General features: G+C 47.7%; 1 protein-coding gene across 3 annotated transcripts in view; it reads right to left on the bottom strand.

Annotated features, from left to right (window-relative positions):
• Positions 1 to 14,439, bottom strand: part of UPF1 (UPF1 RNA helicase and ATPase) — a 382,560-nt gene that overhangs the window by 329,026 nt on the left and 39,095 nt on the right. For all 3 annotated transcript variants that reach the window (XM_086947036.1, XM_086947037.1, XM_086947035.1), the window contains exons 2-3: positions 12,415 to 12,554; positions 9,871 to 9,960 (exon numbers count right to left, since the gene is read on the bottom strand). In XM_086947036.1, coding sequence (XP_086803162.1) covers positions 9,871 to 9,960; positions 12,415 to 12,554 — 230 coding nt within the window. The remainder of the gene's footprint in view (positions 1 to 9,870; positions 9,961 to 12,414; positions 12,555 to 14,439) is intronic.

The raw sequence follows: 14,439 nt of genomic DNA, 5'->3' as shown, positions 1-14,439 counted from the left end.
AGAGTTTTTAACAGTGTCAAATGATGGGGAAAACAGCTTAACAGACAAAAGGGACTTTTCATGCTGCTCCAAGGAAACAAGCATTGAAAAGTAGGTTGGTATCACTGCAGGAAACAGTGTATCTTCTTTACATAAAGTGGTAATGGCAAACATGGTGAAAACCACAATAGAGAGAAACCAAGGACCCTGACACTACGTTCAGCGATGGAATATACGTTTGCACACAATGGTTAAACTAATGCATTTTTAATACTTAAATACCACAGAACTCCTGACACATGGGTCTAACATTGCAATAGAAGATAAATGTCAGACCAGACAGATATGTTATCTAGTTTTGACAATCCATGTGGTAAAAGAAAACCAGAAAGATCCCATACATACAACTGTCTCTAGAACAGAGTACTTGTACCTGGTGGGAGATTTAGGTAAAATACAAACTTGTGATGCAAATAACTATTGCTTAAACATGGATGTCAACAGACAAACCACTGCTACAAAACTGGTTGACAGATTGAGCAGAAGTGGAAAAGGTGCACATGCTTAGAACTACAAGCTTCTTCCCGACAATGACTAGAATACAGACTAGACGGCACAATCCATTTTTCTTAGAATGGAATCGCAATACAGTAATATGCAATGGTCCTTGTTAGACCTGTCAGCCCTTTGGGTGGTCCCTCCTGTCAGTTATTTATTTTGTCCCTTTTTGCCCCTCATAACCTTTCATTTTTGATGTCCACTGGATTTTTGAGGTGTTCACCTAGGGGTTAGATGCTCTTTGCCCTCATAGTCCTTTTTCCTGAGGCCTAGGTGCCTTTTCTGGCTAGAAAGTGCGAAATACACAAAATGGTGGCTATTAACTGCCACAACTGCCAACTCAGGGACTGGGCCCATAGGGTAGAATAGGAACCTTCCAGAACCTTCTGGTCCCCATGTAAGAGACTGCCTTTTCTGCCTCTTGGCCCCCGCTCTGACTTGAACTTGTGATCCCTGCCTTTCATTCTGTGCTTCACCCTTGGGCCTCTTACGGCCCCAAGATTCCTCTACATCCTCACCTCCAGGAACTACTGTAAAGCACATTGTTTTCCCTTCTCATGAAGCTCGTGCCCCCCCTCCCCTTTGTATTTCCTATACACCTTATGTTTTACCCGGTGCCTATACCTGCTAACCCCCCTCCGCCGCCATCTCGGACAGCCCTGACCCCCTTCTCTTGGCCTCTCATATCCTACGTGTACATTACATCTCCTTACTTTCCCCATGGGGCTTTCATGCAGGCCTCAGGCCCACACCTACTTCTGTACGTGCACTTCGTCTCACTTTTTGCCTTCTCCAGGGTGCACCGTAAACACACAGTTGTAGCAGCTACTGCAGCTGTGAGGTTCTTGATAGGCGTCTTTCATCTGCAGGTTCACAGACAAAGGCTAATTGATGTGAAAGGGTGGGTGAGTGGGTTAAAGGGTAGATGGATAGATGCAAGGATTGATGCAAGAATGGGTGAGTGAAAGGATAGAAAGATTAACGCAAGGGTAAATGAATGGATGGGGTGAACGAGGATGGATGAGTGAAAGGATGGATGGCTGAATGAAATGGTGGATTGACAAAAGAAAGAAGATGGATGGGTGGATGGTTGGTGGGTGGATGGATGATAGGTGGGTGGATGGATGGATAAGTGGGTGGCTCGGTGGAAAGGTTTCTGGATGGATAAGCGGATGGATGGATAGATTGATGGGTGGATAGTGGAGTGAAAAGGCTGATGAGTGAAAGGGTAGATGGAGAGGGTTGAAAGGGTGGATGAATGAGCAAAAGGACAGATTGATGGTGGGATGGCTGAAAGGGAGGCTGGATATAGGAGTTGAAATGAGTATGGGTAGGGTGAAAGGATGGATGGATGGATGAGTGAAAGAATGGATGGAAGATGAGTGCAACTGTGGATGGATATCCGAGTTAAAAATAGGATGATGGTGTTAAAGCGTGGATGTATGAGTGAAAGGATGGATGGAGGGAGAGATGAATGAATGGAAGGAGGAATGGATGAGTTTGATGGATAGATTTGGGGATGGAAGGATAGGGTTGGAGAAGGGTGTCACCAACCCCCCCATTGTAGCAGCTACAGTGGGGGTGCAGCCCTTAATGTGCCTCTTCGGTCTACAACTCAGCAGACAAAGGCTGATCAGTAATGGGAAAGAGCAGGTGATTGAGTGAAAGGATGGATGGATGGATGGATGGATGTGTGGGTGTAATGGTGGTTGGATGAGTGAGTGTAAGTGTGTCTGGCTAGATGGATGGATGAATGAATGAGTGAAAGGATAGGTTCATGGATGGATGAGTGACAGGTATGGTGGATGGACGACTGATGTGATGAAGGAAAGAGTGGATGCATGGTTATAGAGTGGATGGATTAGTGAGAGAAAAGATGGATGAGTGGAAGGATGGATGGATGAGTGGAAGGATAGGTGGGTGGGCGGAAGGATGGATAAATGGATGGATGAATAAAAAGGAGGGTGGGTGAAAGGGTGGTGGATGGGTGAGAAAAAGGATGGGTGGGTGGCTGCAATAGATGGATGTATAGGTTTGGAGATGGTTGGGTAGGTTTAGATATGGGTGGGCGGATGTTTGGATGGAAAAACAATGGTGAAAGGCTATTGGATGAAAGAATGAATGGATGACAATGTAAAGGTAAAATGGTAGATATCAGTCGGCGAATGAAAAGATGAATGGGTAGATGCTTGGATGGGAAAGACGAGAGCTTTTCTAGAGAGGGTTACAATGGCTTTCTTCACTTGCTAGGTAGCATAAGAACTTTGGTTCAAAGTGGGGTGTATTTTAGTTTTCTGCTCATGCACTTGGCCTGCACTATGCTCCTTACTCTATCTCGGCTTATCAGGTGAGCGTGGTGCTGTTTGCCAGCACGTTCTTCCTAGACAGCCAACTGTTTTTGTTCTCAAAAAGCCCACATTGCCACAGTAGTTCCTGGAACTGAACAAAACTACTTTTTGTGCAGATATGCTTCTTGTAAAAGAGCAGAATGCTGTTACACACAGTGGTCAGCCGATAGAGATAGCATTTTATTTAAAACAAAAGTTCTTGGTTAAAGCTCAATTGTTAAAGAAAGCCACAAAAGTGCACAATGATTGATGTCCTTGCATTAATGCAGATTTACATCTTTCATGAATTCACACGAATTTCCTTAAGTAGGCCAGGAAATCATACTCTGGGAAATATTTGTGAATTGAACTTTCACATGAGATATGAATGATTAGTTTTGCCACTGCGAAAATCTGTTGAACGTTTACAAGTTCACTTTTCTTCGAACCACATTTTTCCCAGCCCTCAAAGAAATGTTACTACTGCCAGGAGTACATTTCCAACCCTTCTCAGTATTGGAAAGGATTAAAGAGAGCTGATGAAAGCCCTCAAAATATGCGCGTTAGTAGGTTTGCATAGACTCGAAAGAGCATTCTAACCCTGCAAATATTGCTTACTGCTACCTCCAAACCCAGCATGTAGACTTGCAGAAAGGATGCAAAATAAGGGATTTGCTAGTATTCAAATCCGTCTATACTAGGAGCCTGACATAACCATAGTGGCAATTGCCGAAGCTCTTTTATGACGAGACTGCTGCCATTATTTGACGGCGCACTATATGGCACTAAAGGGAAAAGTGGGTTTTGTTAAAGGACAAGCAGATTTATGAAGCTACTTGTCCCATGGACAACTAGATATTTTATTAAATTCCACACCCCTGGGGTTGGATACAAGGCAGCGAGGTGAGGGACTATGAGGGGTTGTACGACCTTATTCTCAAAGAGCACCTACTCGAGAAATGTTTTCCCGAGCTGCGTCAACACCTGGTGGACAGCAAGCTGACCAACCCCAGGAAGCTTGCAGAGGAGGCGGACATCTGGGCAAGTACCCGGGTGTCCTCAAAGGGGACTGGAGGGGATTCCCAAAGGGCCGGGCAGGGCGCCCCCCAGAAGAAGGAGGGGGAGATAAAAAGCGGGAGTTCTCAAAAGGTCCCCAAAACAGTTTCCAGGGAAAGGGAACAGGATTCACCCCTAAGGCTAACCCGCCCAGAAACCCTTATCCTGGCCAAAGCCAGCAGCCAAGGGTTGTCCACTGCTATGAGTGTTGTGGTGTTGGACATTATAAGGGAGATGTCAAGTGCCCAAAGAGACCACCCCCTCCCACTGGAGGAAAAGCCCCAGGAGTAGCTAGTGTAGTGCTCGGGGAGGAGTTGCCCTTAGATAAGGGGGGTGAGTGGGCGGGTGTCACCTTAGTGTTCCTGGGAGATCGGGAGATGGCTCCTAAGATCCAGGTGCCCTAAAATACTACCAAGTATGGGCAATGGATCACTATCAATGGCCAGAGAGGGGAAGCTCTGAGAGATACAGGAGCCAGTATGACTATGGTAAGGAGTCAACTGGTGTCTCCAGAGCAGGTGATTCCCCATGTACTCCACCCCGCCGCGATGGCCGATGGCAGATTGGGCCACTACCCTGTGGCCGAGGTTCCCTTTGAGTGGGAAGGGGTTGCAGGTTCACTTCGAGTTGCCGTAAGCCCTGCCGTGCCAGTCGATTGTCTGTTGGGAAATGACATGGAGCTCAATGCTTGAAAGGAGGTGGAATACCGGACTCATTCGGAGATGCTGGGTACACCTGACTGGGCCTGTGCAAGCACAAGGTCTGCGGCTACCCAGAGAGAGAGTTCGCCTGGGCTGGAGCCTGGAACAATGGCCCAGCCCGCTGCCAAAAAGGGAAAGACCCGAAGACAGGAGAAGCCTGCTTCGGCTTCCACGCCCCATGAGACAGATCGGCCACCTGCGGTGGTGGGCCAGGAGTCCGTGAAGGGGGAAGTAGTCTCCCTGGAGGACTTACCTATCCCTGCTGAGTGGCATGTGGAAGGAGGGCCTACCAGGGAGGAGTTTTGTAAGGGCCAGAAGGAGTGCCCTACCCTGGAGGGACTGAGGCGACAGGCCGAAGCCCAGGCAGCAGGGAACGTTGCAGGGCACTACCATATTTACTGGGAGGACGGACTCCTCTACAGTGAACCCAAGGTACCTTTGCCCGGTTCATCACGGGCCTTGGTAGTCCCTCAACGGTACCGAGCCTTTCTTCTAGAATTGGCTCATGAGATTCCCTTGGCAGGACACTTAGGTCAGGACAAGACCTTTGCCCGGCTTGTCCCCCACTTTTACTGGCCTCAGATGAAAGTGGCATCCGACACCTACTGTCGGACGTGTGTATCCTGTCAAGCCAGTGGGAAGACAGGGGTGAAGCTGAAAGCTCCCCTGGAACCACTTCCTGTCGTTAGCACCCCCTTTGAAAGGGTGGGCATCGACATTGTGGGGCCATTGGATCCACCAACTACAGCTGGTCACAGGTTTATCCTGGTTCTGGTGGATCATGCCACGCGGTACCCAGAGGCAATTCCTCTGAGGACTATCACTGCACCTGTTGTGGCTAGGGCCCTGATGGGGATCTTTACCCGAGTGGGTTTCCCCAAGGAAGTTGTGTCCGACAGGGGGACCAACTTCATGTCAGCATATATGCGGGCAATGTGGAAGGAGTGTGGAGTGACCTACCGGTTCACCACTCCATACCACCCCCAGTCCAATGGACTGGTAGAGAGGTTCAACAAGACCTTAAAAGGCATGATAAGAAGTCTGCCTGAGAGCCTGCGGAGGAAATGGGACGTCCTCCTGCCCTGTTTGCTATTCTCTTACAGGGAAGTGCCGCAGAAGGGAGTGGGCTTCAGCCCCTTTGAGCTACTGTACGGGCACCCTTTGCGTGGACCTCTCAGCCTGGTGAAGGATGGATGGGAAAAGTCTCCCAGAAAGCCTCCCCAGGATGTGGTGAGCTACATGCTGGCCTTCCGGAGCCAAATGGCAAAGTTGTGGAAGCAAGCTTCTGACAACTTGGAAGCCAGTCAAGCAGTAATGAAAGAGTGGTATGACCACAACGCTCACCCTGTGGAGTTGGAGCCTGGCCAGAAAGTGTGGATGATGGAGAGCTAAGTGCTCTCCAGGATCGCTGGACAGGCCCCTTTGAGGTGTTGGAGAAGAAGGGTAAGGCCACCTACCTGGTGGATTTTAAGACCCCTCGACAGCCCCTACGGGTGCTGCATGCTAATCGCCTCAAACCCCACCATGAGAGGCCCGAGGTCATCTTGATGATGGTGACTGATGGAGGAGAGGAAGCGGAAAGAGAGCCTCTCCCTGACCTTTTTTCGTCTCAGGAAAAGGATGGGTCGGTGGAGGGAGTGATTCTCTCCCCATCCCTAACTCCTGAGCAGCGGGAGGACTGCCGCCAGATATTGGAGCAGTACTCTTCGTTGTTCTCCCTTGTCTCGGGAAGGATCCACCTGTGTACCCATGATGTGGACACAGGAGACAGCCCAGTGAAGTCAAAGACCTACCGGCTGCCAGACAAGGTGAAGGCCAGCATCCACGGTGAGGTTACCAAGATGCTGGAGCTAGGAGCCATTGAACCTTCCAGTAGCCCCTGGTCCAGTCCGGTGGTTTTAGTACCAAAAGCTGCCCCACCGGGCACCACTCCAGAACTGAGGTTCTGTGTGGATTACCGGGGACTGAACTCAGTGACCAAGACTGATGCACATCCGATCCCTAGGGCGGATGAACTTATTGACCGGCTGGGAGCTGCCCAATACCCGAGTACCTTTGACCTTACTTCCGGGTACTGGCAGATCTCCCTGACAGATGGAGCAAAGGAAAGGTCAGCCTTCTCCACGCCTGAGGGCCACTACCAGTTCTGTGTGATGCCCTTTGGGCTCAAGAACGCCCCTGCCACTTTTCAGCGGCTGGTGAACCAGGTCCTCTCTGGAATGGAGGCTTTCTCCGCTGCTTACCTGGATAACATTGCCGTCTTCAGCAGCAGTTGGGAGGACCATTTGCGTCACTTGCAAGCTGTTCTCCAGGCCCTGAAACAGGCTGGCTTGACTATCAAGGCCAGTAAATGTCAGATTGGGCAGGGGTCGGTTGTGTACCTAGGCCACTTGGTGGGTAGGGGAACAGTGCAGCCCCTCCAGGCAAAGATTGAGGCAATCATGACCTGGGAACCCCCCAAGACCCAGACTGAGGTCCGAGCTTTCCTGGGCCTCACAGGTTACTACCGTCGCTTTGTGAAGGGGTATGGCACTATTGTAGCGCCCCTCACAGAGCTCACATCCAAGAAACAACCTTGACAGGTAGTCTGGACAGAGGCTTGTCAGCAAGCCTTTGTGAAATTGAAGCAGGCAATGTGTGCAGCGCCGGTCCTGAGGGCCCCAGACTTCTCCAAGGAGTTCATTGTCCAGACAGACGCATCAGAGCATGGCATTGGGGCAGTGTTATCGCAACTCAATGAAGAGGGTCTGGATCAGCCAGTAGTCTTCCTGTCTAGGAGACTGCTTCCCCGGGAACTGAAGTGGAGTGCAATTGAGCGGGAAGCTTTTGCGGTGGTATGGGCTCTGAAGTTGCGGCCATATCTGTTTGGCTCGCACTTCCTGGTTCAGACTGACCATCGACCTCTTCGTTGGCTGATGCTAATGAAGGGGGAGAATCCTAAGCTGTTGAGATGGTCCATCCCCCTACAGGGAATGGACTTCCAGGTGGAACATCGGCCAGGAGTGGACCACGCCAATGCAGACGGTCTCTCTAGGTATTTCCGCCTTAGTGATGAGGACTCCCAAGGGATTGGGTAGCTCTCCCCACTTTCAGCTGGGGGGGGGGGGACGCGTGTTAGACCAGTCAGCCCTTTGGGTGGTCCCTCCTGTCAGTTATTTATTTTGTCCCCTTTTTGCCCCTCATAACCTTCCATTTTTGATGTCCACTGGATTTTTGAGGTGTTGACCTAGGGGTTAGATGCTCTTTGCCCTCATAGTCCTTTTTCCTGAGGCCTAGGTGCCTTTTCTGGCTAGAAAGTGCGAAATACACAAAATGGTGGCTATTAACTGCCACAACTGCCAACTCAGGGACTGGGCCCATAGGGTAGAATAGGAACCTTCCAGAACCTTCTGGTCCCTTCTGGACCTTCTGAGGTCAGCCTATATAAAGGCGAGAGGGAGGTCAGCCATTTGGTGATGAACAGTGAGTTGAGGAGTGAGGCAGAGGCTTGGGGAGGTGGGCGCGCTGGAGGTGGTTAGTTCCTGCTACAAGTGGACAATCACTGCGTGAGGACGTTCCCCCCTTAGCCTTGGACCAAGCCCTGTTACCTGGTCTATGGACTTTGATTGCCAAAGCTCTTTAAGAGATTCTTGGAAGAGGCGACATTGGATTGCTTTCCCCCATCTCCTCTCCAAGTCAATACCTGCCGTCGGTGACTGGCCCTCTACAATTTCCCCCTTACCGGCACTGCGTATCTGGAGGTGTCCCTCTTAGCGCTGGGTGTACCTGGAAGTGAGGGAAGTGGCTGAGAAGGTGGCGCGATACGGCGCAGGACTGCTGTGGTGCTCCTTCAGCCAGAGGAAGAGGAGCGAAGTGCCTTTCCCAGCCCTGAAGACCCTGACAGGGCGAGAAGTGTCTGAGGAAATGGCGCGATACTGCGCAGGACTGCTGTGGAGATCCGGGTGAGGAGAGAAGCGTGGGAGGAGGTGGCGCGATTCCGCGCAGGCCCGTTCTGTAGATCCGCCTGCTTGAAGGAAGAAGGGCGGAGCGTCAACGGAGGAGCGTCAGCGGGTGCGCAGACCCGAAGAGGAGAGGCGGCTACAAGCAGAGCCACTGCTCTCTCGCGCCTGCCCAGTGGCGCGGAAGTCGGAAGGTCAGAGGAGCCGTCTGGCGGAATCCATATCGCCGTAATCTCAGCGAGGCTTCCCCCTCGGTGCCGGCTGCGATTCTGCTTGGCCCGGCCCACGAGGGAGGCGCTGCTAGGCGAAGAAGACTGTCGGCGAGTGGCGGTTAGCGGCAACAGAGCGGTGCTCGGCTGGCCTCAAGTAAGGTGGAAACTGGGGGCTGTTGTGGGGCCGGGGATTGTGGAAAACAGGTCCCAGGAGGGAGATCTTTATTTACCCCAACGAATAGAAGTGGTTATACTGGTCTTAAGAGACTGGGACGTCTGAGACTGAGAGGTCACCAGGACTATTGAGGAGGAGAATTAAGTAAAAGTAAAAGAGAGTGACTGAACACTCTTCTTGCTGGAAAAGACGGGGATTGTTGTGTAACCTTTTCCTTTCAGGGGTGGTCTGGGAAGGACACTACGGCATGTCTGCTGGCAAACCTCTGAAATAATCTGATTAAGCTGAATGTAATCTGTAATTCTTTTTCAATTGAAAACCTTGTGGTTACCCACCTGTGCCTTGAAGAGCGTTAAGCTCTGTTAACCAATGTACCAGTCCAGTTTAGGAGGCCGGGGTGTTCCCAGGGAGTAGTAATGTTATTCTGTGAATTGATTGCTGAAGAATTAACTTATGTAAAAGTGCAAAGGGAAAATATTTGATTTGAGCAACAACCAAGTTGACACACAGGAAAAACAAGAGTAAATAATATTATTTTTATAAACAGCCCATATTTTCCTAAAAAAAAGTGGTGTAGCGTCATTTTTGAGTGGATGGTTGCTGGGTTACTAAAGGGTGTGATGCAAACTTAACACATGTACCTCTGAGATAAGCTTACCTACTCTGTGCCAAGCTACCCTATGTGACTTGGAGGGTCCAACAGTCCTTATGTATAGAAAACTTTAATTAAGTGGTTAAAACAGGACTGGTACAAAAGCTATGTTAATTTTACATGCAACCATCCCATCTGAAATAACTAGGAACATCCTTTTTATGCTTAAAAAGGATACAATGAAGCTATGAGCTAAAATAACCTAAAGTGAAATGCACTATAAATAAATTCAATAATTGAAGTATGTTCCTTCTCCCCTTGTAGACACCTACCTTCCAGATGTATTTCCACGTCCATTGCAGAACCATTTCTTGCTAGTATTGCAGTACACCACACAGGCTGGGTCATGGATCCCACAGTAGCTAGAAAAAAGATGCAAGTGGTTAATCATCTTGTCAACTCTATAGTTCTTTCTGCAAGATTCAACAATAAAATAAGACTCCAGCAGTCAACATTTTGGTACAAATAAAACTATTTCTTGGCAATGACCAATTATCACAAAGTCAAATAACGGCTATGGATATACACTGCCCATCTTAGGGTTTCTTTTAAACTAAAAGTAGCAGCAGAGGGAAACAGCCTTTTCAACACAATGTTAAGAACATATCAGCCAAGAAAGGGTATATAGTAAAATATGTATGGTTAAGGGCATTTTTAGTGTTTGGGGGTAAGGTATTGGGTGGATGGGTGAATTTAGGGTTGTGGGGTGGGTAAGGGTTTTAGTGTATAGGGGTGGGTTAGGGTATTGGGTGGTAAGAGTGTTTTTGCAGTTTAAGGGTAAAGGCGTATGCATGGTAAAGGCATTTGTTGTAATGTCAAAACTAAAATAATAAATACAGTAAATACAGGGGCAACTTATGTGCAGTGACACCGTCATAGAAGGCTGTTAAAAGTGTATGCATAAGATCAAGGTACGTACAGCAGAAAAAACATGGCAGACTAAACAGTGACTGAATGGCATAGGGCAGGGACAAAAAAAAGAAAAAGACATCAGAAGGAAGTATTTAGAGGGTAACAAGACAAATGGTTCAGAATAACCAATCAACCTTTAAAATATATGTAACTAAAGCACTTTCCTATCAAATCCAAAACAGTATCTGGGCTCCCTGTTGGGGAACAGAGGCGTGTGTGGTAGACTTTTTCTGAATCTAAGAAAAATCCCAAAAAGGTCTCCTCTAAGCTGGGGAGCAGAACTGGATGCCTGATAAAGGAGCAGGAGGAAACAATCAAGAAGAGGAGACTGGAGGAGAAAGGACTAGAAACAACCATCATCCGTCTAATTTAGTCCCTGGCCCCAGTTAGTTTCTCTGTTGGTGGGTTGTGAGGGATGGTTGGAGGTAAGGAGGGGCAGTAGATGTTGGGCTGCTACTACCTCTCCGACTCTCCGACCCCCACCCCACCCCACCCCCCCCAAAAAAATCGGAAAAATAGTGGCAGGAGCTGCTGAAGGGTTAGCTAGAGGGGGCTGGGGTAGTAATAACTTCTGTAGACCTAGGAAGGGCTAGGGCATTTCTCTTTAGCTCATTCAATGGTAATTAAGCTATCACATGAATAGTAATGCGCCAGCCACCTGTTTTGAGAGCTTGACAATATCTTGCTTCTGCAAACTTTTTTGTCCTTAAAACCATGTACTTCACATTGCCAAAACAAAAGCGGGGGTGAAGAGGGGTGTGTGTGTGTGTTGGGGATGAGAAAGAGATGCCATTAGGCATATAAAGTGTTTATACATGAAGTTATAAAAAACACAATTTATTACTCTGTACCACCAGTACCAACTTCTAGACAATGTACAACTTCAGCCTCTAAAATAGTGCATCTTGTTTGTAATTAAAATTAAGTTTGTCTTTCAGATTTTGGACATGCCACACAATTTGTAAACTAGCAATTTTGTCTACAACCCCAAATTTCAATCAAGCCAATGAACACAAAGCAAGGGTCTCTAGTTTAAATGTTGTTAAAAACGAGAATCAAAAGCAGGAGATTAAAGACTAATCATAGCAGGGCTTGAAACCTTTTTTATGCAGACACTAGTAAATAAAGGATGAAGTAAAAAAACAGGACTAGGACAGAGTTTAGAAAGAGCTTCAGGCTTCTTATCACCATAAAAAATAAAGCACTGCTGTGGTACCTCATCATGTATTGGCTACTTCAATTTGGGACTGGAAAACGCCGTTTTAAAAATTAACGAGGTCAAATGATTGACCAGTTGCAGAATTGTGTGTGAACAGAACATGAAAAAATATCAATCATATGGTCATAAAAAAAGACAAATTAATCTAAAGTTAATAGGTATAAAAACCAAGTGGGAACCTTCCAGAGCTCTGCAACATGGGACTGGTCAGATTAAAGCATGGGAAGAAGGCTTGGATTCTGAAGGTGGTGGTAAGATGCGCATACATGAGCTCTTCGGCAAATTCATATAAAAGTAAATCTGCTGCAGCAAATATCTTGTGCTCAACTCTACACGTAGGACAAGCCCTTTTCAAGCATAACAGCCACGCTCCACTAGCAAGCAGATTTTGAAGCATTTATTTACCGTAAGTTTACATAGACTGTGCACCCATTCCAAATAACGAAGATCAAATGAGTAAGGTTTGTCATGTGTACTGAAAATAAAATCAATGACATGCTAAAACTGCAAAGGCAGGGGAAAGTAGGTCATGACTGGCAGACTGTTTTACTTTTCTAACATAACTGTGTTCCGTTTAAAATTTATCAGGTTTTTTTTGTTTTGGTTCCTACCGATCTTGTATTACGGAGATGGGCGCTGGGTTAACAAAAATATTATTGAAGTTATTTTTTTTAATATGGTTTACCTGCAAGCATGAGTTGGGAGGTCTTTTGTATAATAGGTATCTTCTTCATCTTCCTCAAAATTCAATTCTGCCAGCAGTTGGCTAGTCTTGGCTACGTCATCAACAGCGCCGTTCTGCAAAACGCCATCAGGTCCATTAACCTGCGAAGAAAAATCATAATTATTCTACTCTGTAAATGTATTAACTTGCGAAAACACGCAATGACCTCAGACAACATTGTGAGATAACATGGCATAGACCATTTACTTCCCAGTAAATTAAATAGCTTTCTCAGGCTACTGAACCAAACTTTTTTGCTTGGTAAAAATGGCCCTGCGTCAAATTCTTGTCTTACGAAGAAACTCAAGTCATTTTAATGATGCTTTAATTTCTTATTATAGTTACATGCTGCAAGTAGGATAGATAGTTATATGCATCTATCTCCAGGGAAGGTAATTGGAGAAAGATGGTAGACTGGATTTAGTTTCTTTCTGCACTGTCCCCAAAAATGTATTTCTCGTAAAGCTGATGTCAAGTGAGAAACGAAACAAGCAATATGCATGTAATACTCCTCTCTGAAGGACAAAGGGTATAAAAGTTAAACATTACCTGCTGAGTCAAGTGGATTAGGCCTGCACTTAACTGTTCACTGACTAGTCTGTTGTTTCACTAGCCATACAATCAATCAGTCGAATTAAAGAGCGCTGCTTATCACCCGAGAGGGTATCCAGGTGCTTCCAGGTCTGAGAGGTTCAGTTGAATAGCCAAGTCGTGAGTGCTTTCCGTAATTCTGGTGGGGAAGTGGAGGTCTGAATATGCATGGGGAGGTCATTTCAGGTCTCTGCTAAGTGGTAGAAGGAGGTTAATCCTCCTCCTCTGCTTTGGTGGATCCGGGGAGTGTGGGTGAGGGAGGGATGCGGAGCATAGCTACCTAGATGGTTGGTGGAAACTCAGGTGGCAGCTGATGTACACAGGGGCTTGGTTGTGTGGGTCAACTGCTTGAATTGCAATTTCTTCTCTATTGGGAAACAGTGGAGTTCTCGGGGGTAAGGGGAATGTGGGCTCGTCAAGGGAGATCAAGTACAGTTCTGGCTGCGACATTCTGTATTGTCTTTAGTCTCTGTAGCAGGTGAATGGCAATCGCCGAGTACAGAATGTTGCATAGTCCAGTCAGTTGGTGATGAAGGCCTGTGGGATGGCGAGTCTTAGGGAAGCCATTTGAAGATGTTTCGTAGAATGCCCAGGGTAAAGAAGCAGGCAAAGGAGACTACCATCTGCAACTTAATGGTCAGCTTACTGTCCAGGATGATGCAGTGGTTTCTGGTATGGTCGGTCGGGGTAGGAGAGCGTTCTACCTCTGAGAGCCTCCAGGAAGCGTTCTAGGGGAGGTGGTGTTGCCGCAGACCAATACTTCATGTTGAACTTCAAGCAGTTGTCCATGTTGAACTTCAAGCAGTTGTCCTTCATCCAGTGGCGAGGCTCGTCATGCACCTGTGGAAGTTGGTTCCGCTGGTGGCTGTGGTCTTTGGAGGGGGAGAGGATGGTTTGTCATCAGCGTAGTATATGATGTGGAGTCTGTGGGATCTGACGATGTTGGCCAAGGGGGTCATGTAGGTGTTTAAGAGGGATCAGCCCTGGGGAACACTGCTGAGGATTTCCTTGGGTTTGTACGTGAGCGGTGGTAGGCCCACCTGCAGTGTCCTTTCAATGAGGAAGGTGGTGACCCAACAGAGCATCCATTTGGATGCCAATGTGGTGCAGACTTGCGATCAGTGTGTGATGGGACAAAGCGTTTAATGCCGCTGAGAGGTCTGGAAGAGTCAGTGCCGCCTTCTCTCCCCGGTCGAAGAGGGCTCAGATGTCATCGGTGGCTGCGATCAGGGCAGTCTTGGAGCTGAGATTGCTGCTGAATCCAGACTGGGAGCAGTCGAGAAAAAGGTTTTGTTTGAGATGCGAGATCCGAAGATGGTTTTATAAGTAGCGGGTTGACTACAGCGTGTTTTCAGTCTTCGGGGAAGATGGCAGTGGGTATTAAGGTTGTGAGCT

Source organism: Lissotriton vulgaris, chromosome 12 (assembly GCF_964263255.1).
Source record: "Lissotriton vulgaris chromosome 12, aLisVul1.2, whole genome shotgun sequence".
Taxonomy (NCBI): domain Eukaryota; kingdom Metazoa; phylum Chordata; class Amphibia; order Caudata; family Salamandridae; genus Lissotriton; species Lissotriton vulgaris.
This window is presented reverse-complemented; position numbering and strand designations above follow the sequence as displayed.